Below are 27261 nucleotides of genomic sequence, written 5' to 3'. Positions count from 1 at the left end.
GCGGGGAAGTGGCAGCGCCCGCCCCGCTGTCGCAGCCCGCGCCCGCCCGCCCGCCCGCTGCTCGGCCTGCCCCGGCGGCGGGGTCCGGCACCGCAGGTATGCGGCGGTTTGGGGCCCCAACTGACACGCGAATCCCACTCTTCCTGCGTTCTGAACGCGAGCAGACCCGCCTCGGTCCCGGCGGCCGAGCCCCGACGTGGGGCCCGCACCGGGGCGCACGTCTCCACCCGGCCGCTTAATCTCAGCACCTTTTAGAGATGTCGGTGTCCTTGAAAACACAAACATCTCATTTGTGTCCCTACTGTCAACAGTAATTCTTCACTTTTTAAATTTTTTACTTATTTTTAGAAAGAGGGGAAGTGAAGAACTTCGGCCGTTGCCTCTCACACTTGCGACTCAACAAGCGACCCAACCGGCCACCTATCAATTTTACGAGACGGCGCTCAACCAACTGAGCCACACAGGTCAGAGCTTCACGTCTTTGACGTGTATTTTTATCACCTTTTTACTAACAAGTTACTTTTTTTTCCAGAAAAAGGGGCTATATCTCACTCTTCTCCATAAAAAAATAATGAAATGGGTGTGTCTGCCAATGTCATATCAAAACGGCAGTAGTGTCTTCGGTTTTCTAAAATGATTAAAAGAAAACAAGAAAACACATTAACAACTATATTTCATGTGACACGGTATAATGTACCATAACAAATGATTTCACTTCCTTATACCCATTGCATTATTTTTAGAACTTAGCATGAACTAAGAGCTAAACCGCTGGTTTGTGGATTCAGCTTCTCCAGATTTTCACAGGCAGTGAGACTCCGAGGCGGTGGAACTTAGGGCTACTGGATGTCCTTTGGAGCAGGGGTTCCAGGCCTGCCTGTTTACCTCATCACAGGTGTCCTTCGGTCAATGTAGGCCTTACACTGGCGAGGAGCTGATTATTCTGTTCTCTGAACGTTTTTTTCCTGGACTGTGGTGTCAGCTGCTTCACCTCCTAGCCAAAGGCAACACGAGGCAGGCAGCTGCTTTTGAAACGCACAACCCCAATCCTAAGGAGCATCCCTTTTTTCCGCCCTAGCACAGTACCTAAACCCCCACGAAAAGAATAAAGAAACACAGATTTTAAAATCATCAGTAAACACTCTGTTAACCACGGATTTTAACAAGTGAGAATGCATCCTGTTCCCTCTGAAGGCAAGGAAACTTATTTTCGGAACAGTTTGTACACTTTCCCCCTATCTTGTTTCATTCTTATAATCTACGAACTAGTTAGCATCCCTACTGTTAAAAATGGAAAGTGAGTTCCAGAGGTTAACCTGCCCACAGTGGAGCTACTGGTCAGTGGCAGAGCCAGAAACCAAAGCCTGGTGTGCTGGCGGTAAAGCCCGAGCCCTTCCACCGCATCCTGCTCACCCTTCCCGGGATTATGCAAGGAGAGACTGTTGAATGAGATTTCTCCCTCCCCTCCTGAACCCCGGGAGGAGTCTGTAAGAAACCTTAGGTCACTGACCTGAGACCAAGGGACTCGTTCCATACACAAATATCAAGGATACTCTGAATCTTTTCAGCACTACGAAGCTGATTAAAGTTCACAACTAATTATGTAGGCTTTTAAATTAATTGCCCATAACATTTCTCAATTTCAGGCCATCTAATCTACCCTAAACCTATGTGAACTTGCAGACTTCCAGAATTTTATATCCTAATTAGCTAAAAAGATCCTCTCATTTCAGATGAGGGAACTAGCAAGGGTAAGTAATTTGTTTAGCAAATGTTATTTAGTAATTAGGTTCCAGATTTGGCCTTAGCCCATATTCAAATGTGAAGAGGATCATTTTAGCCTAAGATTAATTTAGCAATAAGATTAATTATATTTCATCCACACACAATAGTTTGTATGAATAACATTAATGTGCCTCGAATGCACCATCATAACCCACCAGAGACCATGTTTGACTTACTGTCTTAAAGTAGCTAGATTTACTTATATTGATGTCTAAGAAAAGCCATGTCTCTGATTTCCACAGAACTTTCAGTCTGGGGTTGGCAGACTGGTCCATAACACCAGCTGAGTGTCAGCTCAGCGCTGGCTTCCACTTAACCAAAATTAGCGCCCAAGTCTGGGGTTTCAAGTGTACTGCCGTCAGTCAAACCAAACCAAACCAAACCAAACCAAAGAATCTCAGAGGAGACAAATGATTTTTCTAAACATAAATTCCATGGTACTAAAATATTTGTTAATTCTCCAACTTCAACTGGTTTTTTTCATGTAACATTTTAAAATCATGTACACTGACTGTGGTGTTTGAGATTCGGGCACATTACCTAACAGATGTGTAGTGAAACAGCAGCCTATGATTTGTGGAACGTGGGGAATTCATGAAGAAGTAGGACCAGTGAGGAAAGGGCTGGTGGTGCAATCTGGTACGAAGACATTAGAGATGAATAGAACCCTGAGTGTTCAAGCACAGATCCCAGTTACGTGACGTGATAATGAATACCTGCGTGCCGTGACTCCTGAATACCAAGTGCGACAAGGACACGGTGACGGCCCTAAGACTTAAGCACTAGAACAATTTTCTAACTGGTGGGGCTGCAGGATCCTCTACCCAGGGTTCTTCTCCAGATGTTTCTAAGATGGAGACGTTTGGGGGTTCTGGTGGGCGACAGGCAGAGAGCATGGAGACGGTAAAGACGCCCCGAGTACAGGATGGTGCTTGGGCCGACTAGTGGCCCTTCCTTCATGCTTGGATTCTGAGCCATGTTTCGTTGAGGGAAGAGGAGAGAAGAACCCCAGTCCTTCCACTAAGGAGAGTCCCTTCATCCTGACCCAGGCAAGGACCACGGCTCCAGGAGACTGACCACGTTTTTACCACGTGGGCAGACTGCTGGGACAATGCCAGAAATGAGATTTCTAGGAAGTCAGGAAGAAATACAGCTGTCTAGCAGATAAGCAAAATAATATCCAAAGATCTTTTTTTTATATCAGCTAAACCTGATGAATGCTAACATAGCCAGTCCTCTTATTTTTCCTCGGTAGTAGGTAAAAGATACCTGGAATATCAGAAATTTCCTTAAAATTTTAAGGGGCAAGTGCCCCCATTTCTCTTTGGTCCGTGTAACACTTGGCACGTACATCTGTTCCCAGATAAACACGACTGTGCGTCAAACAGATCCTGCGTTCTAAGGGGCCGCCTGCTGCCTCTGCAGACAGCCACGGCACCTTCAAGAGATGTTTAAAAGCTGGGCATTTGAGGTTCGAAACCACTCCCTATAATTTTGTTCTGTCATTCCCCCACCCTCCTACAAAAGAATAGAGGCATAAAACACTTTTACCTAAAGTTTATAAAAATATAAATAGTGTACCATTTCAGAATCTTAGATCTGTAAAAGGGCCCTAATGATAATCTGGTCAAACGCCCACAGGTTTCTAATGAGGCCATTCATTAAAGCGCTCACAGATTAAACTTCTCACTTTAGCTCTTCACCTCTACTGGCAAGGACAGAACTCTGCCCTCTCGCTTCTCTGTCCAGGCCACGTATTTGGGCTCAGCTCCCCCTGAGAGGGCTGGTTTATTTTGGCTAGAAACAGACTCTGCATACCTACTACCTATACTAATCTTTTAAAATTATATAACACAAAAGCAGTATGTTAATTTTTGATTTAAAGTGTCACACCACAACAAACTTGATATATTGCAACCATTTTATTAATATGAGGCAATGGGATAAATCCTTTAACAGGAGTCTAAAAAAACAAACAAAAAAAAAAAACAGGAATTCCGATTCACTACCATGAATATGTATTGATATTTTGGTGCAGTATCATACTTGTTTCAAATTACGTGTGAATTACTCTCACTCCCACACGTGAGACACTCACATTTCACTGTTTGAACAGCACGTGGCCAGTCGGTTCTTTTTTCCCGTTTAAACGCATGTAAATGCATTCACGTACAATGGATTTTTTCACCACTCAAGGACTTTCTAATCTGTGAACAGCTTTTCAGTACACTATTTCTGCTTCATCATTTTTTTTTTTAATTGAAGTGGTACAAAAGACCTTCTTACAAGGTCTCTTCTGGAAAAATGTCTGGAAACAGGTGTAGTCCTAAAATGACTGTAATCGAGATCATCCTACAAGGACGTGAACGTAGACTCACTCTCCTGGAGAGTTTCCGATCCGTGAAGAATACTGTGACGGGGAGAAAGAGGCAAATGGCGTTCCAGCAGGAGACTCTCTCAGAGAGACACTGTGAACGTATTTCAATCCTAGAATGACTGTAATGAAGACGATGTGATACTAAAATCATTATGTTGAAGTCTGTGTCTAGAAAGACACGCAGAATATGAGTAAGTGCTGTTAGAGTGTTTTATGTTTTGTGAAAATACCAGAGGCCATGAAAGCAGAAAAATGTAGCCCTGTAGCAAGGAACAAGGAAACACGTTTGAAGAATAAGCATTTAACACGTAAAAATTTTTCAATGGTATCTAATAAATTGTCATGTCAGCTCTTTTAACATATAAAATTTTTAAATGGCAACTAATAAATCTTCGTGTCAAATCTTTTAACAAAATCCACAAATAGATTATAAAAAATTGAAGAATCATAAATGTCTTATGTATAAAGTTTTAAGATAAAGTTCAAATTTCTTCATTATTCTGTTTAATCAAATACTCGAGGACTTTCAGCTCCTGCAGAAGAGCGGCTGACACGTCTGGGAAATAATTCAGTTGTGAGGATGACACCGTGACTAAGGTGCGGCAGAGCAGCAGCCCCGCAGCCCCTAGTCGTCCACGAAGGTCAGCCGCCCCGGCCCTTCGTTCCTCATCCATCTCCTGTATCTCTTCCATCGGGGGTCGCTGGCCAGCTTCTTCTTCAGTTCTTCCTCCTGTTCTTGTTTGTAGACCTGTGTGTGCAAATGACACCGGCTGACTTTGTAATCCAAAGGGAAACATTTGTCTTCTGCTTTATAGCAGCACACTTACATTTTTCAAATACAAGTTTAGGTGCAAGTGACCAGTGAATGCATTGGTCTGTCGTCTCAAGACCACGCATTAAAAACAGTGAGCAATTACGCACCTCAGCATTCAGTATTAAATACGAAAGAACCACCCGTACAAGGACTAGTAATTTTTGTCACCAATTCCGTAACCTGGGAATACATGCTTTCCCTCACTGAAATCATACATAAGCTGAGTTTAAAGGGTTTAAATACTTCCTCTCAACAATGAATGTCCAATATTAAAGAATCACTTTATTTTTTTTAAATAGTAGTCGATAAATTTAACTGGTGGTTTTCAGTATTTGTGGACCCTAACCAAGGAACAAAACGACCTGATGATACACATTTGTCTCTAAACTGAACCTACATCTACTTTTATCTTCAAAGATAATTATTGGTTTTTCAAAATATTTTATTAAACTTCCCAAGGAAAGTTAAATAAACCTCATGGGTTAAGAACAAAACATATGCATTTCTGGAAATTTTAGTGGATGTCAGCTGAAGCTAAATGGATAAGTTTTCATAGCCAGTTTCACAGAGCAAATTTTAGAAAGAAATGATTTCCAAGTTTTAGGAAGTTGTGACTACGATAACCTTATAGAATAACATAATTCAGCCCAGAATAACTACTCTATGAAAGAGTTTTGTGGATTAGGCTGCCTAACCTACTTTTGTTTTTTAAAAATTTATTTATTTTTAGAGAGAGGAGAAAGGAGGGAGAAAGAGAGGGAGAGAAACATCAGTGTGTGGTTGCCTCTCACATGCCCCCTACTGGGCATCTGGCCTACAACCCAAGTGTGCCCTAGACTGGGAATCAAACCTGTGACCCTTTGGTTCACAGGCAGGCACTCAATCCACTGAGCCACACCCACTAGGGCTGCTTAACCTACTTTAAAAAGAAAACTTTTCAAGTTATTTAGGAGCAAGACAGTATGTTACATTCCATTTTTATCTTATTGATAAGCAGGTTGAATAGATTTACTTCCCAAAACATTCTGGCAATTCACAGTGAGTTGAGTTAGTTAAATACAATTCAAATTAAAAACTGACTTTTAGTAAAATCTATTTAGGATACTACATGTAAAAAGAAATGTGTATGAAACTAAAAAAAATGAATGTAGCTCATATTTCTTAGGAAGGTTTCAGTGTTCTTTATTCTTACATTTAATATATTAACCAATTAATTTTACCCAAAACCTAAAATAGTGTTATGGTGAGATTGCTAGGTCCTTTAGACTTTAGCTAGGCAGCCAGTCACCTCAAAGTAACCGCTGTAGCTGACAACTGTAAAATATTGCATTTATTAAAATGCCCAAAGTTTAGAGGCATTATAGTAAGTTAATTTAGTTTAAAAATAAAAGCAACCTTTCATACATGTTAGTTGCTATGCAGAAGATTCTGTGCTTATTTTATTTTGAAATGAAGTTATTCAACAAAATTTCCATTTCTTATTCCCTCTGTTTTGTTTTGATTTTTAATCTCCGTGGCTAAATTTACAGGACTGGAAGGAACCGTGGGAAAGACCAAATTTTAGTGAGTGCAATTAACAGGAAGCTGCTGGGACCCCTTGCAAACGTACATTGTCCCCCACCACACTTCAACACGACAAGTCAGACCACTCCTAACATTTTCAGCATCAGTCAATTAAAATGTTAGAACTCAACTTTTAAAAAGACAAATTACAGCCCTGGCTGGCGTAGCTCAGTGGATTGAGTGTGGGCTTGCAAACCAAAATGTCGCAGGTTTGATTCCCAGCCAGGGTACATTCCTGGGTTGCAGGCCATGACCCCCAGCAATCGCACATTGATGTTTCTCTCTCTCTATCTCCCTCCCTTCCCTCTCCAAACATAAATAAATAAAATTAAAAAAACAAAAACAAAAAGTTTATTTAAAAAAAAGACAAATTACAGGTTAAAAACCCACTGTCCCATTACCAAATATAGCCATACTTTCAAGAAAAGAAAGACCTGTATTCATTATTTAGCTCTTGGATTTCAGAAATCTGAGCATACCCTGCAATCCCTTAGCATACAACTAATTTTACCTGAGTAAGGAAGATGACCCCAAATCACGGCAGACTAGTCACTCACCTCATAGTTCTCCTTTATCCAGAGCTCCCGTTTAAGAAAAGTTTCTTTCTGATGATCTTCCAGACTATCAAACTGAGACTTTGACATCTTCATGGACTTACGTATAAGATACAGTCTTTCTTCTTCTCCGTATTCTTTGCCTTTGATGTTAAAGTTATAGACCCACCGGCAGTACCAGGCTATGTACGAGCACAGGTGAAAAGGCGCTAAGAGGATCTGAAAGAGGAGCAGATCCCGGATCTGGGGTTTCTGGTAGCCTCCCTTTATGTCTATCTTACTCTTGATAATGTTCTTTATAATGTTCTCCTCCTCATCACGGATCTCCTCTTTGGATTTTTTGTTTCTGCCCTTCTCTTTGGCTTTTCTGAGCAGCCCCTGCTGCTTGGCGATCTCCATGGCCTGGATGCGGTACTTGGGCACCGTGGCCAGGTAGCTGATTGCCTTGTCGTAGCTGTTCCACCAGCTGAAAAACTAGAGTATGTAACGGAGAAAAATGGGTCATTTTTATCACCAAAATGCATCCTGGTGAGCACCACCCCCTCCCCACCCATTCCGGTTAAAAACAGGAACCTCAGTCGTCTTACTCAGTAAGGAGAAGACACAACTGAGTAATGTCTCTGTGCACCAGGCTGGATAAGTCAGGGGAGCCCTGAGCTGAGCCAAAAAGTTACTAAATCAGACAGAAGATGCCCAAGATCAGAGGACAGACTGATGCAATCACACACCAGTGACTGCACATCTTTACTGTTTGGCTCTTCCCGGGATCACTGTCGAGACATCTCTCTCGCCCTGGCTGGTGTGCTCAGCTGGAGCGTCACCCGCAGACCCGAGGGTCCCGGCCCGACGCCCAGTAGAGCACACAGTGCACACACCTAGGTTGTGGGTTCCCTCCCCAGTCGGGCTGCATACGGGAGGCAATCAATCGGTGTCTCTCTCCCTCCCTCCCCTCCTCTCTAAAATCAGTGAGCATGGCCTCAGGTGAGGATTAAAAACAAAAAAGAAGAAGCCATAGGATGCAGGCGTGGGCAACTATATTCATCCCTGTCTCTTCCCCAAACTGTCTACACATACCATAGTTAATGCTCATCATATTCTGGACTGCAGAATTCAAACATGCTTAAACTCTCTGCTAGTTTGGATAGTAAAACATCTAACTTGTTTCACAAATATATTCAACCACAAAGAGTTTTATTAATTGTCAGAAAAAGTCCTATTCTTCACATTTCATTTGCTGTTTTATCAAATGAATACAGCAGTTACACCAATACTATCCTGATATATAGTTTTTCATATATATAGTTTTACATATAGTTATATATATGTGTGTGTATATAACTAGGGGATCATATTATCTGAAACAGAAAAGTAAAATTATCCCTCTCCTCCTCCTTTGAAAGAACAAAACTTCTACAAAATGTTACATATTTAAAATATACAATCTATACAAGTTTTCAATAGATATTCTTTTTGTCGTATAAATTGAAGCTCGTTTCTGGAAATTAAGCTCAAGAAGCAACTTTCACACCAGCTTCACTCCAGCCCCCGGATATGCTCTGTTCTGAAGGGGCGCATGGTGAGTGTGGTTAGTTCAAGAACAATGGTAGGGACAACTGATTTCAGGCTGAAGTTAAATTTCTGTGATATTTTAAAAACAACATCCAGAGTTAGGCTATCTTCCGCTACTTCAGCAGTCCAGCCCGAGCAGGGGCACCCCTAGCAGGCGCGTGCACAGGTGTGGGGCGTCTCTGGCGGCCACGTCAGCGCCGAGCACTGCCAGCCTCCAGAGGGCAGGCGCCAGGGCCTGTTAGGTCGTGTTCAGACGCCCAGACTTTTCTCCAGTGTAATGGGAAACTACTGAAAAGTTCCACAGAAGCCAAAGACGTGGCCAGCTGTCGTGGACCGCGCCGGCTGTCCGGGGGTAACCGCGCTGAGAAAGCAGCTGAGAGAGAGGGGGGCCCTCTGCCGGGTCCTCTCGGTAGTTTCACAACGACAGCCAGCAACATCCTGGGTTTCCCATGGACGGAGATTCCAATGTTATCATTGGTTGAAAAAAGTGGATATTTTTCTAGTGTAAAAATATACCAACTGGGTGAAAAACTTTACGGAAAGGTGCTTCTAGTTCAGTTCTGATGGCCAGCCCCCGGCGCGGCACACTCGAGCGCAGGCGGGCAGACGCACGTGGGCTCTGATACGCACCTGGAACACGGAGACGGCGCACACGCTGACCAGAATCACAACCCTGACGTCCACCTTCGGGGCCAGGCGCCGGCTGTAGTAGTGGTAGTAGTGGCGGTAGTACTCCTCCGGGTGGTCCAGCATGTAGTCGTAGTCCTTCCGCGTCTCCTCATCCTGCGGGGCAACAGAGATCCCAGTTCATGGACACTCCCTATCAAGGCCTCAGCGTGTAACCCGTTAACTCAGATCTAGAGTTTTATAATTATGTAAGGTTCATCTGAGTAAAACCACTGGAATTATCAAAATAAAGAAACTTCCCATCCCTCTTGATAGGCACATGTTAATTTGTTTCCAGAACGTTAATGTTGGCTATAAAGCATAATAAAAAAAAATATGTCCCTTTATTCTCGAGTATTGTTGGGCCTCCTAGAAAAACAAAAATGCTTCAACAACAATTAACGATGCCTCTGCAGCCAGTGCCGTGCTAACAAGGGTGCCTTCACGCCCTCAGAACTTAGGAGCATGTGGACACCCACTCTCAGCGACGACAGTGGACACGAAAAAATGTCTGTGTCTGCTGTACATCTTCACAAAGACTTTCCAGCCTTAGCCAGACAGTTTTCTGCTGACAGCAGTGATTAAGACAACGAAGAATGGACGCAGCCAACCGGGCCTGCAGAACGGAGCTGTGCTCACCCCAAAGAGGCGTCCCCACTGGGCAGTGGCCAGCCTCTGGCTTTGGGACTTCAGGTGAAGTGTTTAGCCTCTCTGAGCCTCACCTTTTTTCTTTTTTGTAAAATAGAGAGAATAATACCTGCTCTGCTAAGTTTACAGAGTTGTTTTGAGTATCAAATGACATACATTAAACAAAAACATGTTACAAATGCTTGGTACATTGCTGTTAGAATACCTTGTCACAGCCCAGTTCATAAATATGGTAACATATAAATCTTTCTTCATCATACAGAGATGTTGAAAAAATCATAACAGTCAGAAATGCCGCTCTGTTTACAAATGTTCACAAACAGAACATTTCTTAAAAACTTCTGATTGTGATCAATTTCTAACATGGGTAAATGCCAATCTTTTATGGAGCTATAGCAGCTGAATAGCTAGCTATGACACCAGATAATGAATTGCTTTAATCACACAGGAAACCTATTTTGTCTTTGTGCCTCCAAAATGTGAACGACTAAAAGCACAGCAAATTCTTTACTCGCTGTGAGAACACAGAAACCACTATGAAAACAAGAATCTTTCTTCACCTGGAGAATTTCTTTTTGTTAGGATGAATTCTTTCATGTCCACAGAAGTGCAGATTCTCAAGCAAAGGCACTTCTACAGGCACCATCCACACCTGGTGCTCTGCTGCCGCGCACGGCACTTCTGGGGGCTGCTCAGGACCCCTCCTCAGTTCCCCCAAAGGCCGTGTGCCGCAGACTTCAAGTAAGAAGTTTGCTAATGACGAAAATCTTCCCTGTGCCCGTTAAAGTCATTACATGTTTTCTGTTAAGAATTGTGGATCGGAGTGAGCACCTTTTCAGTGACAAATCTCTTTCATTACATTAAAAATATTTTTCACTTCTGACTAGAATCTGAAACCAGATATAAACTGGGATCCAGTACCGTCAGATGTGAATATACACAAACTCCCCAGGATGAGAGCTGTCTGTTATATAAGAAGGGCTCAGCTCAGCTGATGTTATTTTCAAACTCACTCCTTCTATGTTCACTTCTGTCGAAAAAGACTTTCTTGTGGCAACTGCCACACTCCCCAGTGTCAATCAACTGTTCCGTCTACAAGCCATTGTTATACCGTAGAGCTTCTAACCTAAAGAGGGTGAAACGTTAGCGGTCATAAAGAGATAGCTCTGAAGACTGAAACCCACATCTCCCAGTGAATTGCATTTTGTGTACTTCAAGACATCCTTTGAGAATCTGCCCATTCTCCCTCCATTTTTTTGCTGTTGGGGATAATTTTATAGAAATGCTCTGCTTTTGGCCGGAAGTCCTTGGCCTTTAACTCAGCCTCCCAATGTTGGCAGATGCCTTTTAAAACGCATTTCTTCCAACCCGATCCTTCTCCTTGCTGCAACTAGACTGCAAGGAGTTCTGAGCCGGACCGCCACACCCTGGGAGCCGACTCCTGCAGACTCCTGCAGGGCTGCAGCATCAGCCTCTGGACAGGGCCTGCCCGTGCTTCTGGGCGGAGTCTACAGCCAGGTCTCGGAGGTGACTGAAATCTGCCACATCAGTGCCGGCATCCTGTGGCGGCCCTTTCTTCTCCATTGTCTTGTCTTACTGAAGGTCACAGTCCACAGAAGGCACATACCCCTCCTCAAACACGTCACCCGCTCTTCCCCGGGGACTACCCTCTTCGCACTGGTCCCTAGATTTGTGATGTCATCGAGTCCTGCGCTCCGCCACCAGGATGGTCAACTCATGCTCCAGCAACCAGCAACCCCAAAACTGGTACCTCATACCGGGCCTCTCCACCGCCACCAGAGCCCGCTCTCAGGCCCTCGCACTACCTGATCCCCACACACGGCTCCAGGGCCGGGTCTGGCCGCCTTTAGGATGGTTTTCTTTTCCTTGGAGTCCCCGTGAACGTATGCCCCTGTTCTAGTCATGATTAGAGACGAGGAGGTCAGAATCTTTACTCAGTCTACAGCTTCCCCTCCAGAATGAAGACGGTGATTTTAGGCTGAGGCACGTCCACAACGGACTTTAGAAGGCGTTCAAGGTTGGCACAAAGTGGAGCGGCAGGAGCTCTTGCAGTCTAAGTCAAAACCCTACTCGCTAGGAGCCCACACGTCTCAGAACCAGCCCAGGAAGAACACAAGGACACCAGGAATATCAGCAAACAAAGGAAAAGGCAGAGACTGGGGCCCGATTAGAGAGCTACAGGTAGACACGTATTTCAACACCACATATTTATTTGTTTTCTCCTGTGCGTCTTGGAACTGAGGTAGTCCGACATTTTTTCAATGTATTTTTTAACCTCCATGGCTAATCGGGTCAGTTAAAATTTCCTTGGCAACCAACAAGGCCTCCATAACTGGCCTATCTTACCGAGCAACATCTTGCCCCTCTCCCCTCTTCTGTCCACAGCCGACAGTCAGAGACAGTAATTTCTACAACTCAGTGTGCCCTTCCAACACAGCATGCTCCGTCACACCTGGCTCTGGCCGAAGAATTCTAACACAAGTGCCATCCCTTCCTTCCAGCCTCGGGAGCTCCCACTAACCCTTCAGGACACAAATGTGACTGCTTCAGACAGAGTGACACGGCCTTCTCACACACGTTACCTGTTTGTTATAGCACTTATCACATTGTCACCACCAGGATTTTTTATTTTTCTGGAATGAGAACTTCTAGAAGACAGGTAGGGTGACTCATTAATCTCTGCATAACCAAGACCTAGCGCAATGCCTGGCACTCAGTAACTGTCATTTTAAAAAGGAGTGAAACTTGGTAAAGGCCCCGCATCCCTAGAGACTTCTCTCCAGCCAGCCGCTCAGGCCTCGGTCCCCCCAGGAAGGCTGGGCAGGCGATGGTGTCGCCAAAACTTCAGTTCAGCAGGCACAGCTGCCTCTGCTGTCACAGTTTACGGAAGCGTGCTGCTACTGGGGCTGAAATAGCTGAAACCTGAAAACAGTTTAACATCTTACCTTTCAACAAGCAGTACTTTTTTTCTTTCAGCAATTTTGTGGATCTTAAAGTCCCAGGGTCAGGAAGATGCCAACTTCTTTTCAAAACCACAACCTTTATACTTGTTTCTTCCTCCTCTCTGTCCTGAGCCTTGACAAGCTGGGCAATAAGCTCCTTGTCTCTACTCTCTACCGGAAAAAATGGCGCTTCTGCTGGCGTGCACTCCACTGCCAATCCTCTCGGGCATATGCAGGAGGACTGGAACACAGCCACCACATCTAGATCAAAGGTGAACAAGAGGAAACCCACAAAGAAAGTACTGAGTCCTTCCTTCTCTGAGGAAAGTGATCATCCCCCCGCCCCAGAGGCAAAGATATATTATGTTCTTGCCCTTGAAAGGAATAATGAATGGTTGACTCTTAATAAACATAAATTGCAATAATCTGATATTGCAGCCAGTTTCACATTAAAAAGTTTCGATTACACAGATAGCAAAAACCATTTCAGGATGGTAAAGGCCAGGAATCGATAATATATGAAAACATAGTGATATTTTGTTTGGTCTTAAAAATATGTATTAATTTTTTAAAAAAAGAAATAAACACATACAAATGGATCTTTAAAAAAAAAATCTGTTCCTCTAAATTTCTGTCCAGGCCACTGCATCCTACTACAGAGGACAAATGATCCACTATCAGGTCCACACCCTTCCTTGTTCCCTGCCCCCGGCCACTGGTGTGCAAGTGACTGCCTTCTCAGACACCTTCTCGATCTGCGTGTGATCTCGGCAACTCCCGTGACTCGCAGTGTCGCGTCTATACTAGTGACACTCAGACCTGTTCTTCCCGTGTCCACCTATTTTCAAACAGCTCCTGACCATGTCCTAAAATGCAACAAAAACCTCTCAAATTCAACACGCTCCAAATCAAAATCTGCTCCTCTGTGTTTCAGTTAATAGGATAGTATCATCAGCTTGGTTGCCTGAGCTTTTAAAACCTCACTTTTGACTTGGCAAATAAGTATGCAGGGCACTAAGCCTCGCGCTGAACTCAAAAGAGGATAAAGAGACAAACAAGGTAAGGCCCCAGCCTCAGGAACTCGCCCAGCTGGAAGAATCTGGCCAGCCAGAAAAGCGCCGTTTGACGTGCAGAGGAATCCAGGACTGACTCCCTCTGCCTGAGTCCGCTGGTAACGGGGTTCACAGAAGAGATGAAATGAGTGTTGGGTTTTGAAAAGCAAGGCGTGGAAAAACTCGTTCCAGCACGGGAGCACAGTGAGTGTTGGGGTACAGGAGAATCAATGAATATGATGGGTTCAGGGAAGCTTGAGCACCGAGTTCAGAGAGAGGAGCAGTGAAACTGGCCAGGAAGACGGGTCTGGATGAGAACTGGAGGATCTTACATGCCACGCCGAAGCATTAGGCTGTTATTGTCTGGGCTGGTCAAAAATAGAATGTTAACAGAGTTGAGAGCAACAGCATTGAGTAGAAGTATGCATTTTGGAAAAGTAATTACGGTACTACTGTAAAGAATGGAATGAGGGAGAAACAGATGTGAGAGACTACGAGGTAGAATGAATAGGACTGAGTGATTAAAGCACAAAAATCGATCCCGTTGACCATGGCAGTGGACTTTAATTACGGTTACCGTGTGGACCATGTTGCTATAAGATAAAGCACAGAGGACGAAGACAGCAGATTTGGAGAAGATGAAGGGCAAGACTGGAAACTTCTGAAATGGGGAGAAAAAATAATCACGGGACATCTTTTCACTCCCTGGAGCCTCCGAGGACTATCTATTCCTGCAGGAGGGACCTGCCTTTGCCTCTGAAACGCCTACTGTACCTTCGCAGGGACGGAAGCAATGTGTAGAAAACTGGAAGCCACACAGATGATCCTTGGTCGCAGAAAGACCAACTGTGGCTGTAACGCAGCTGATTACGGCCTTGTCGTACTGGCCCACTTCACAGGCAGGTCAGCATTCCTTGTCTGCCTATAAACGGGTGGCTTTTTTTTCTCTTTTGAACCAGTTTTAATATCTTACTGGTCCCCTCATTAATTAATGAGTTAAGTAAAATCTCTGATACTTGTTCGTTTTGTATTTGTTTGAGAGTCATGATTGTATCTGATGTGGACTCCAACCAGTGGTGTCCGTGGTGTTGCGGATGCGATGAACAAAATCACACGGGCGGCAGAAGTCCTGTGGAGAAAAGGGACGGCACTGCCACTCTGTGAGTGAGAGAGCTCCCCTGCCCTTGCCTGGACAGGCTTTTACTGCTTTTCTGGGAGCATTACCTCAAGGAAGGTCTTCATTCATCCTGGTCAGGCAGTAAGGATCAAACAATGGATAAAATTCAAAGAACTATGAGGGCTTATTCTAAGTCAGGGTCAGTTAGCTAAAGGGCCTTAAAACTTTGGGAATCAAACTCATTTCTTGCTTGGACCCTTATCAGAAAATTGAGGACATTCTTAGCGAAGCAGGTTTTGCAGGATTTTATGTATTCTTTTAGGTCTGATCTTCCCAGGGAACCACCCCCCACATTCCTGCCCAGGACCACACCCACCTCTGGCATTGTTTCAGGCTTAAGTCAGGCAAGGGGAGTAAGGCAGCCAAGAGATTAGGAGATTATACTCGGAATGAGGACTCAGGCTTTGTCAAAGCCTGAGGGGTGAGGGTCCATCACCCCTTTCTTCTATAGCCCCCTAAGTCCTCCCCTGAGGGACCCTTCATGACCATGCCTGTCTTAGGTTATCTCTCCCTTGAGGAATCTTACCCATCATTGACTAACCAGTCATCTGCCCAGGGCCAAGCAGGGTGAAGTAAAAGGGGGTAGAGGCGGCACCCCTCCCAGGGAGATAAGCTTTGTCTCCTTAGTGGTTTATGGTCCCAAGGTCTTTTACTCAGCCTTAGCCATGGGGGGGTTACAGCTTCTGGAACCAGGCAGGGCGGTTCCCAACATCATCTGCTTTTAAAATGTACGCTTTAACACAGATTAACAAGACTGGTTTCAGACATGTTTGATTTTGGGTGCCTGTGCTACAGATGAAAGGCTATACTGAAAATACGAACTTAGAGAACACACAGATTTTAGCGTTGTCAGGGATTTAGTTGAGTTTCATCAGGAAAAGCTTAGCAATTAAAAAAAAAAAAAAGAGTACCAAAAGAACAGAACTCTAAGGAAAAGCAATGTTTAAGGTCCAGGCAGAGGAAAAGAAGACTCTGAAGCCTGAAAAGAAAGGACTAGAAAGACAGGAGAAACGGGAGAGAACTACTGCAAGAAGTCAAGGGAGAACATCTTAAAGGGCCACACGGTCAGCACTGTCAAATGCCACCAAAAGTTCCAGGAGGAAGAATGAAGAGCCCCCAGATCTGAAGCGCTGATGTCAAGTTCACCTAAGAACAGTCCTGGTGCGTGTGTGCTGATGCCCACACCCGCCTCCGCCAGCGTGAATGAGAGGGGAGATGAGGACGGTCAACGGCAGAAAAAGAGGGATGTTGGGACCACAGCATTAACAGGAAAAGAAAAATTAACCGAAGGAAATGCGAAACAACCAACCTAGAGATTCTTAAGTTACCAAAGAGGAGTGACGAGATCCCAGAAGGTGACGGTGGAGATAAAGTCGGTTCAGTCACCAACACCTTTCTGCCTTCCCCAACCATCCTCCATATTGTTCTAGAATTTTCCTTCTGAATCCAACTTCAGGTTTGTGTTACTTCTCCACTTTGAAACGTCTGGTAACTATTCAATACATGACGCTCACACTCTTGAACTCAGCTTAAAGGGCAGTTCATCCTGGGTTCCCAAACTAAGTGTCAGCCTCCTGCAACACTCTCCCTACGAAGCACCAGACAGGCTTCTTACCCAGAAGCAGCGGATCCCCTAAAGTCTATGAAAAAATGCAGTAAGGGTCTTTGTGCTGTGAATATCTCAAAATATCCCACTGACCCATGATAAACCTGCACGAGCTCAGTTAAAATGCCAGGTGCTCAGTTTCTGGCTAGAATTATATCAGCCCCGATTGGTGGCTGGTAACATCCCATGTCAGGTAGTTGCAGCACTAGAATTAAACGCATCTGGTGTATAATCAACCTGGGCCATAAATAGGGTATAAGCTGAAAATCAGGGATCAGCGAAAAATAAACACCACTTAGGGGATTATAGCAGAAACGGCAAACGTGGTGCACGAGGTCCCTCACCCCTCTGCGCCCACGGGAGAAATCCCTGTCAGACCCGTCATCTTGCCCACCAAATCCAGACAAGGCGTCAAAATGTTCACAGGTGTGTCGGGGAGTCATTCATGCCCAACCAGAGCTGGCATGTGCAATCAGAACTATCTGCTCTGAGGCTTACTTGATTTGGCTGTTTTTCAGCACCACAACTGTTGTAGACTTTACCTCAATGTGGATTGATGCTGGGAAAGAAAAACAGTAATACTAGTAGGTGCTATTAAATTCCCCCCCCCCCCCCAAAAAACAAAGAGGCCCTGTGAACCAAATAATAAAAGTGATCCCTGGGCCCTGGCTGGTGTGGCTCTGTGGCTGAGTGCTGACTTGAGAGCCAAAGGGTGGATGGTTCGATTCCCAGTCAGGGCACACACCCACCTGGGTTGCAGGCCGGGTCCCCTGCAGGCGGCCTGCGAGAGGCAACCACACATTGATGTTTCTCTCCCTTTCTTTCTCCCTCCCTTACCCTCTCTCTAAAAATAAATAAAATCTTTTTTAAAAAAGTGATGCTTGGTAGAGAAAACCTCACCGAACTACAACTCATTCCCGGAACAGCCCCGCACACTGGTGACTCCGTGTTTTTGTTGGCCAGGCTCTCCCCCGACCACACACATCCCTTCGCTGCCCACCTCGGTGACTGTTCGAGATCCAGATCAAAGAGTATATATTCTACTCCAATCCCCAAAGAAGAAATAATTATGTTCTCGCCTGCTCTCGCTGCCGCAATATCATCTACAAGCATTTTTATTACGAAACTTAAATAAATAACCAAACAATAATTCTCTGTCTCCTTGTTATGTTAAAAGCTTAACAGCAGGAACAGCCCCTTTCGCTGCTGTGGTCTCCTCCCCGGCACCTCTGTACTGGTTACAGAAAGGGGTAAGAGAACCTGCTAAAGAAACACAGTCAACAGTGACATAAAAGGGCGGGGAGTCCCCAATCCCCCTTTTTGCTACATTCTCCCTGAGTGCCAACGCCCTGCCCCATCAGTCGGACTGAGAAAAAGAAACGGAACTGTTCTGGTGACTTCCCTGCCAAGACAAGGCTGGACGGGCAGGAGGCTCCATCCGCACGCACGCCGCTGGCCGACCAGGCAGCCTTCCTGCCAGGCGCCTTTGTAATGTCCTTCTCTTGCCGTCTTGCCAAATGCAGTCTGATTCTGCTGTTCGCCCGTTTTCTACCCATCACGGTGTTTCTCAGTGTACCCTTTCCACCTATTCCCTGCTCTGCTTATTTTTATGCTATCTTTCTAATTTTATCTATTTTATCCAATTCTTATCTATATTCACAAATTCATATTCTGACTTTAAAACTTTCAGAGCACGATTTCTCCTTAACAATAGAAGTGCATTTTCCTTTTCTTTCATCCAGGAATTTTTCATTCATACCCAACCAATTGTATCTGTACCACTCTTTCAAACTGTCATTACTTTGGGGTAAAATGCCCAAGTCAGCTTCACATACCAATGCCAACAACTGCAGAAACCCACTTCCGATTTCCAGTCTACCTGAATCCATCCCCAGACATGAGTTTTCACCTAACAGACACTCGTTACCTGGTGTGCCAGACACTGTGCTAGGTGCCATGGACACACATACAAAAAAAACTGAGGAGGGAGGCTCAGCAGAGGGGGCAGAGGGCCACCGAGTATTCACAGTGCAGTGTGATAAGTGCTATATCCACATAAAAAGACCCGATGTTGACAAAGCAAGTGATGGTCCGTTTACCTAACTTCCAAAGTCCACGGTTCCCTAAAGCCCCAGGAGTCAAAAACGCTAACTACTGTTTCATCGTCTCCACTCATGTTATGAAGCAAATACAAAACAGCATGTGAAATCTGGAATGGTCTAGAGCCCTGCTGAGATCTGGAACTCTTACGTTATTTTTTTTAATTAAGTTTATTGGGGTGACAATGGTTAATAAGATTATATATATAGGTTTCAAGTCAGACAGAGAAAGTTAAGAACCGTATGATTTCACTCATCTGCAGGATGCACAACTGGAATTTTAAGTTATTTGAGAATATGAACTAGGAATGACTGGGTGCAAGCACCCAACCAATGCCTTTGCCTTCCAGTACTACCCATCCTTCTTTTTTTTGGGGGGGGGGGCATTTCCTCCACCTCTCCCTGTACAGACAGAATGTCTGTTGCCAGAACAACAATGACTAAGAGCGCGCTTTTCCTTTTCACCAAAGGCTGGAAACGCCTGTCACCCCTGCTGGAGCTGAGATACTGAAGATGCAACACCGGAGAGGTCTCGCTGCGGCCACCAGCCAGAGCGAGCAGAACAGCGATGTTGGGCCAGAGAAGTGGCTGGTCCGGGGCCACCCCACAGCCGTGCTGTGTCACAATTAAGCCACCTGCACTGCAGCCCAAATTGGGGGTTTCTTACTTTTCGATGTTCTTTTTCTCAATTGTTTTCTTCTCATTTAATTTTTTTTCTTTATTTGCTTTTTTCCCCCGTTTTCTTCTTTAGAATTTTTTTTTAGGTAGTATGGGTATAGTTAGCATTGTTTATTAGTATTGTCAGTTAGCACTGTTAGTAGTTAGTATAGTTAATATTAGTATAGTTGCTACAGTTAGCATTGTTTACTGGTATTGTTTATTAGCAGAATTAGTATGGTTAGCATTGGTATAATTACTATAGTTAGCATTGCTTATTAGCATAGTTAGCATGTTACCATAGAATAGTTAGTACTGTTTGTCAGCATAGTTAGTACGCACAGTTAGCATCGACAGTGTTGTCGGTATGGCTGGCAAGTTGCCGTGTCTAACGACCTTGCGGCCATCCCTGCCAACAAAGAGCCCCATACTGGCCTTTATGAGCTCCTGAAAACTATTGGCAAGGGAACCTTTGTCAATGCAAGGCTGGCCCGGCACATTCCGATGGGGACAGAGGTGGCTGTCAAAGTTGTTAATTGGCGGGGCTCCCCTATGCCTTTTCAAGAAGTCCGCTATATGAAGGGTTTGAATCCCCAGTAGCAGTTATTTGAGGAGACTGCTACTGGGCAACATTATTCCTTCTATGACGCGTAGGAGCAGAGGAGACTGGCTTGGTTACCTGGAGGGCCCCTCGACTGAGGAGGAGGCCCGAGCCTTGTTCTGGCAGCTGGGGTCAGCAGTACAGTGCTGCCGCCAGAGGGGCATCACCCACGGGGCCCAAAGCCAGAGAACCATCCTCAGAGATGCTGAGCCGACTGGCAGACTGGCTGACTGGCCGCCTTCAGCCTCAGCGGCGAAGGCACTGGCCGTGAGCCGTTCTGTGGCATCCTCTCTTATGTCGCCCCCGAGCTCTGCTGGTGCCAAACTTATGACAGCCCTGGGGTTGATGTATGGAGCCTGGGGGTAGTTCTGTACAGGGACCCTGCTGTTTGTGGGGGAGGACTTCTGAGAACTGAAGCATCAGATGTGGAGTGGACACTTGCATGTACCTATACTTTACGTCTACAGAATGTCAAAAAGTTTTCTAAAAATTAATGACCCTTGGAACCCGGCAAAAGAACAACCCTGGAATATGTTATGAAGGACCCACAGCTCAACACGGGCCAGGAGGAGGAGCCCAGGCCTTTTAGGGAGCCCCCAGGACAACATGGACCCCAGGTGACAGGGATAGTAAAGAACCTGGCGTTTGAACGAGACAAGATCCAGGAATAAGTAACAGAACAAAAGTACAACAAAGCGATGGGCACATGCTTGATCCTAAGTCCCTGAAAACCAAGGTGAAGGGCCACACCATCAGAATAAGACCCTGCCCCAATCCTGACGCCAAGACCTTAAGCCCTTCCCCAGCCTGAGAGGTTCTGCCCTGGTGGCAGAAGACCAAAGAACCTGCTATCCCCCAGCCAGCTTGGAGTCCAGGACCTCCATCCCCAACCCGGCCCTCCAGAGAGGCTCGGTGGGCTTCCCCGCACCCACAGTAGCAGCAGCAGCTCAGCAGTGGCGGCACCTCCAGAGGGAACCAACACAAAAACTCCTTTCATGCTGGGCAGCCTGAGGGTGGGACCCCAGCCTCTCCCTCTGGCCACAGGCATGGCCAGCAGGGGGCGGTAACTAGGAGGTTCTTCCATTTCCCATTAAGATGCACGTGCTGTAGGCTGTCCACTACCAGAAGCACAAGTCAAACCAATATAATTTTTAAAATTGTGGAAAACCAAGGCAGGACCACAGTCAAGACTCTGGCTCAAGCCATACCGCCCCCCCCCCTCGCATTTTACATCAAACTTAAAGGTGCCGCGCACCAGGGCGGCCAGCCACCTGGTGCAGGGGTCAGCCAGAGGCAAGGCCCAAGCAGCTGCAGGGGACAGCAGTGCCGGCCGGCCATGCGCACCTCTCAGGGGGAGGACTTGATCCAGCAGACAATGAAGATGTGCAAACCGCTCAGCTCCCAGGGTGGCCTGCAGCGCCCCACTGGAAGGGGGGGCTAAGAGGACAGGCCCCCCTCCCTGCAGTCCACCCCTCAGCCCCCACTTGAATGAAACTTCAGAGACTGAACTGTTTTTGCTGGGGGCCCTTCTCGCCTCCCCTGCTCTTCTTTTCTCCCCCGTGTGTGGGGGTTCTTATTAAAGTGTTTGGTTCTTCCAAATCTTATAATAAATTTGAAGCTCCAGGGGGAAAAAAAGCGCTAAGTGTGATATCTCCTTGTCTTAAAAAAATGTATTGAGATCACATTAGTGTACTTATTCTTAGCAACCACCATCTAAAAAAGAAATCTCAAAGAGGTGTTTATTTGGCCAAGACAATCTTAGAATCATAAACCCACTAAATCTTACACAAATATATTCCCACTTGGTGATGTATTCATTATCAGCATTCGGAGATCTTTGGTTCTTAGCAGTTTTGATGTGACATCACTGTTAGAATATAATGAGTATATAACCTCATATCATATATTAAAAATACGAAGTGACTCAGTCAAACCATTATGGAATACACTTGAAACTAATACAGAATAAAACTGCATATAACCCATAACTGACAAATTAAATAATAATAAACTTAAACAGACCAATAAGAAGAGTAATGAAGAAGGTTATGAGAAAATTACGGGGGAGAAAAAAGGTTCCCAGCTCCAATGGAGTTGCAGCTAAATTATTTCAGACTTCAAGAGAGAAACAACTTCTGTTAGGGACACCACCCCAGAGATGAAGTTGACCTGTTCACGCTACAAAGCAAATACAAAATCTACTTTTTCCTCCATATACATTCCAGCAACGACTGACCAGGGTTGCAAAGGACAGTCTTCCTGGCTCCCGCCCCTCCTTTCCGACTGGCTGGGAGATAAGTATACATACCTCTCCCAGGGTTTACTGCTATTCCTTATGGGGAGAGATACAGAGTATAACAAAAATAGCGAACAAATGAAATGTGGTCCCAGGCACGCAGCTGCTGCCTCCGGGAGATATGTGGAATTCTAGATATGTGGAACTTCTGCAACTGGTCTTTCTCCAAAGCCACCAGAACTCACCTTCTCCCACTCTCCTGTCTGACCTGCTCTTACCAACTCTTAACAAAGGCCCCGTGGCCCTCTCAGCCCTCACAAGCTCTGTTCCCAGCTTGCCCATAGAATCCACGCAAAACAGTGATAGCCCCATTGCCTTCAGGGTGTAATTTGGAAGGCTGAGGCCGACCGAACTGAATGAGTCCGGTTCACTGGGCCTTTGCGTTACCCAGAGATGATATTCTCTGGCAACATTCTCGCCATTTTCCATTATGACAGATAAACATCAGACCACCCTGTTTGTTTTTAATAACATCTTCATCTTATAATCTTATAATCTTTGACAGCAAGTCAAAGTCCTTTTGCTCTTTCCAGGAGACAGCACATGCACCGAAGTTTTTTGTTTGTTTGTTTGTTTTTGTTTGGGATTTTTTTGTGGGGTTTTTTTTTTTAAGTTTTCCTGAGGTGTTCCAACTGGAAATGGAGTCCATGTCTATTTCTGTACATTTAAAATGGGTCTTTTCATAGGGCTCAGCTGAGTCTGATATTCAAGGGTCCAACTAGCCCAACGCACCCTTTTCTCTCTCAGATAATTTCCATTCTCTTGCAGTGATACAAAGGGAGGCTGGGAACCCAGAAGACACGCCAGCACTCCCCCCTCCCTCAGCACAACTCCAAGTCCAGTGTCTTGTTCAGAGGCACCACAAACCTCCTGTGGGAATCAAGAGTAAAAGTGTTACTTTCTCCAGACCTACCAGTGTTTACCTGCCCCAAACGTCCTTGTTCTTGACTGGACAAACCATTTCAACACACTTTTTATTAGGTGACAGTTCAGTGCTACTACTCTTCAGGGGTAGAAGCCTTTAGAAGCAACTGTTTTAGACCCACTAGATCAGTCTCTAAATTTGTCTCCAAGAAAACGGCAAGTGTATCTAGAGTTTTGAGGTTCCTTCCAGCAAGGATTTCTCTACTGTCCCTATTTCTTGGTACTTTTTTTACTAACATGCTCACCATTCTCGTGCCAAGCCGCACCATTCTCACGTCCAACCACAGCAGAAGGCACAGAGGCTAGTGTTTCTGCTGCCTTCTCCTCTGGAAGCGCTCTACCTGTGTGAGAAAGGTCCATACCGGTCCTTTCTCACATGCCACCAGGGCTTTGGAGGACCAGCAGCAGCCTTTCCGGTTGCTCGTATGGACCATTCTCTTTCCTCACTGCAGAAAAACACAGACTGAAGCTTTGGATGATGGTTGCTCTGGATGGAGAAGTTCTTTCCCATGATTCTGAGGTCTTTCTTCAATACTCTTCCTCCTAAATAATAGGCAAACTCAACCCTCAGGCCTCAGCACTGTCCCAGCTCTCACCCATTCCTCAGTTAATTGCCAACAAAAATTACAGCCCCACCCATGCTAGTGAAAACTCGGTGAACTAGGCACGCTCATTTTATGGCCCCAAACTATCCAGACCACTGTGAGAAGCATGAATGAAAAGTCTTTTAACTCCTTGATTCAGTCTTTTCAGCTCTGGTAAGCAAATCTGGAAAAGGAATCCACAGTTAAATTATAGCATACCCTCTCAAAGCAGTCATTAAAAGCAGACTATATAGCAACACGAAAAACGGGCCAGAAAGAAAGAAAAGGAAGACCATACAACTACAGCCACTGTTACGTTAGCATGATGGGGCCTTTGAAGCAGAAACACTTCCATCAAATATAATTTATATTTTGTGACTTCTTACATGGTTTGATTTCCGCAGTAGCAGAAGAAAGCAGTATCAGGCTAAATCTCCCCATCCCCGCAGGGCTCAATAAAACCTCTGTCAAATGACTGCAACTATGCAAAATATTTCCTGCTGGAAACTCTCCGGGTCTTGAACCCCAGGTCATTAAGTACCTATTTATTTCCTAGGCCCTGTGCAGGGGGGTTCTCACACTTATTTAACCCTCAGAAAAACCCTGTAAGGAGGTATCACGGCCTTAATTTTACACACGAAGAAACAGCTCATCCATCCAGCACAGTCACTATCAAGGTCATATATGGCGACCGATCCAAGAGTTAAACATGGTCTTCTCACTGAGTGTTCATTGCTCTTCTCAGGTTTCTCTAGATCCTTAAACCCAAACTAAATGTCACAATTAATAGCATCCCCACAAACCAAGTTTCTCTCAGGCCAACTGGCGCTACCATACTATCAGTCAATATTAAAGAACGTTCTTGTGTTTCTATCACAGATCGTGGTAATAATATAATAATCACTGCTTTCCGAGTGGGAGCTGCACATTATTAATATACTTTCACTAAATCGTAAGATTATTCTATATGCCTTGCATTGCAAGGACTGTCACCAAGGGGTGGGGGCTGGCTGAACCCCTAAGATCAGAGGGGTTTCCTATCTTTGTCAATGGCCCTGTGGGCTCTTACACAGGCCCATTGGGAAAGCGCGAGCCTCCGACCTCACGTGGTGGTGTCCGCGCCGGGCGCAGGGGCCGCCCGCTTCCCCAAAGAGACCTCTCAGCCCACCGGTGACCCAAGGCCTCACCTTGAGAGTCTCGTAGGCGGTGGCCACCAGCAGGAAGGCCTCCTCGGCGCTCTGCAGCGATCGCCCGGGGCCCTCGTCGCCCGGCTCGGGCCGGTAGCGGTCGGGGTGGTAGCGCCGGGCCAGCTGGCGGTAGGCCCGCGCGATCTCCGCCTTGCTGGCGGTGCGGCTCACGCCCAGCACCTCGTAGCAGTCCCGCGTGCCGCAGTAGAGCCCCTCCACCAGGGCCCACGCCGGCCGCGCCAGCAGTAGCACCAGCAGCAGCTGCGGCAGCACCACCAACCGGAGCCGGTCTGCATGCCGGGCTTTCCCGCACGGAACTAGCCGCACCGCCATTCCGGCCCCAGCTGCCGATTCACCACCCTAGCGCCTGGCCGCACGCCGCAGCGCTCCGGGCTCTGGCTCTTCCGTGGCGTCCAGCTCCTAGTCAGCAGGGACGCCTCTGCGCAGGCGCGCAGGCTGGGCTGCGCCCACCAATTTCCCCGCCGTTGCTAGGGCGCAGGACGCTTGAGCCACCTTGCAGCTTCCGCTGTGTCACTGAATGCCTTCCTAATTCCAGGGACCAGAGGGTTTGTCGGATTTAAAGGCACAGGTAACCAGTGCATGCAGAGCGCTACACTGTCCGCAGTGCCTTACACACACGATCTTCTCGACAGTGCGATTTCACCTGCTGCAATGGGTCGTCTAGCTAGCTCCTTGCCCTCTGGTTCTCGTGTCAGGAAGCGTGCACAGGGTTTTAAAGCCCTGGCTCCAGTCCTGGAAACCTTCCTCTCACTAACTCCATGCTGCCTTTCTAAAAGGAAGATGAATTTAGGGAGTCTAGACGCTGACTGTTAGGGACTCTTAAAGTTTATTCATGGCCATCTAGGTCCGGCTTTCTCTGCTTCCGCACTGTTGACATTTTGGACCCGGTAATTCTTAGCCTTGTGGGGACTGTCCTATGCAGTGTAAAATGTTTAGCAGCATCCCTGTCCTCTACACCCCCGTCCAACCAGGTGTGACAATCCGAAAACTCTCCGGATACTGCCAAGTGTGTTCTGAGGGTAGAGTTGCCAGGGGGGGTGGAAATACAGGTCACTCAGTTACATTTGAATTTCAGGTAAAAAAACAAACACTTTTTAGTACAATTATGCCCCAAATATTACATGGGACTATACAGCAACATGAAGATCTTTGCCTCAAAAAATTGTTTCTATCACTTTTCAGTAACTATTTTTGAGCCTTTACTATGAGCTAGGCACAGTTGAGGCACTACAGACAGAAAGACAAGAAAGGGAGACAAGGTGCTCAACCTCAGGGAGCGTATATTCCAATGAAGGATGGCAGATAATAAGCAAACTTTAAGATATAAGAAATTTTTTTAAAAAATTACAACTGGCTACACTTTAATAAATAAAGTCATTGTGAAGGTTTACATTTACAGACTGAAAAGTGAACACATAGCATTTCAAATTCAGTTTTGGAAGTAGTAATAAGTACTGGCCCACAACAATAAACTCTAGCTACCTTTTTAACTGTCCATTCTTAGCACCGACAAAGATTCAACAGAATTACCTTTATTCCCACATTTCAAAACAATGCTGCAAATTATCAAGTTTAAGTATAGTCACAGACCTTAAATATATATTCTTTTAAGAAAATGAAACAAGGTAAAGATATACATATATGATTATGCAGCATATGCTATACACTATACATTATCATATATATATAAAAATACACACAGAAAAAGAGATATAGAATTAATGGAAACACATAGGAGAGTAACCTAACCTAAAATTATTAAAGCAAAGGTCAATCATTAAGGTCAGTTCCTGGAGGAATTAACATCTAAACTGACTTTGAAGGACAAATAGAAGATGAATTGAAGGGTGGGAGTGAGGGAGGAATTGGGATAAGGGAGCTTTAAAATAAGTACCAAGAAGAAAAAAAGGCATTTTTTTTTTCTTGGGCAAGAAAAAAAATGAAGCTTTCCAAGAAATGAAAGATAGTTCCTATGAGTGGAGCTGGAGATGAGGAATGGAGGAGATGAAACTGGGAAAAGCCGGATTGTGAGGGATCATTTTATTCCACCTGGAAGAAGTTGCCCTTTCTCCTAAGAGCAATGGACAGCCAGTGTGGAATTTTTAAGTGGTAAAGTGA

General features: G+C 45.5%; 1 protein-coding gene and 1 long non-coding RNA gene across 2 annotated transcripts; one reads left to right on the top strand and one right to left on the bottom strand.

The window, feature by feature from the left end:
- Positions 1 to 41: 41 nt before the first annotated feature.
- On the top strand, positions 42 to 21740 carry LOC123819930. The gene is made up of 3 exons (XR_006785870.1): positions 42 to 96; positions 349 to 464; positions 19344 to 21740. It is a non-coding gene; the product is annotated as an uncharacterized LOC123819930 (long non-coding RNA).
- On the bottom strand, positions 3704 to 25557 carry DNAJC25 (DnaJ heat shock protein family (Hsp40) member C25). The gene is made up of 4 exons (XM_045840518.1): positions 25123 to 25557; positions 9293 to 9445; positions 7097 to 7567; positions 3704 to 4910 (listed from the first exon to the last, which is right to left on the bottom strand). The coding sequence occupies exons 1-4, from the start codon at positions 25453 to 25455 to the stop codon at positions 4788 to 4790; spliced, it is 1080 nt and encodes a 359-aa protein (XP_045696474.1). The 5' UTR covers positions 25456 to 25557; the 3' UTR covers positions 3704 to 4787.
- Between the last annotated feature and the right edge of the window lie 1704 nt (positions 25558 to 27261).

This window comes from Phyllostomus hastatus, unplaced genomic scaffold (assembly GCF_019186645.2).
Source record: "Phyllostomus hastatus isolate PE091 unplaced genomic scaffold, TTU_PhHast_1.1 phas_contig_34, whole genome shotgun sequence".
Lineage (NCBI taxonomy): Eukaryota > Metazoa > Chordata > Mammalia > Chiroptera > Phyllostomidae > Phyllostomus > Phyllostomus hastatus.
This window is presented reverse-complemented; position numbering and strand designations above follow the sequence as displayed.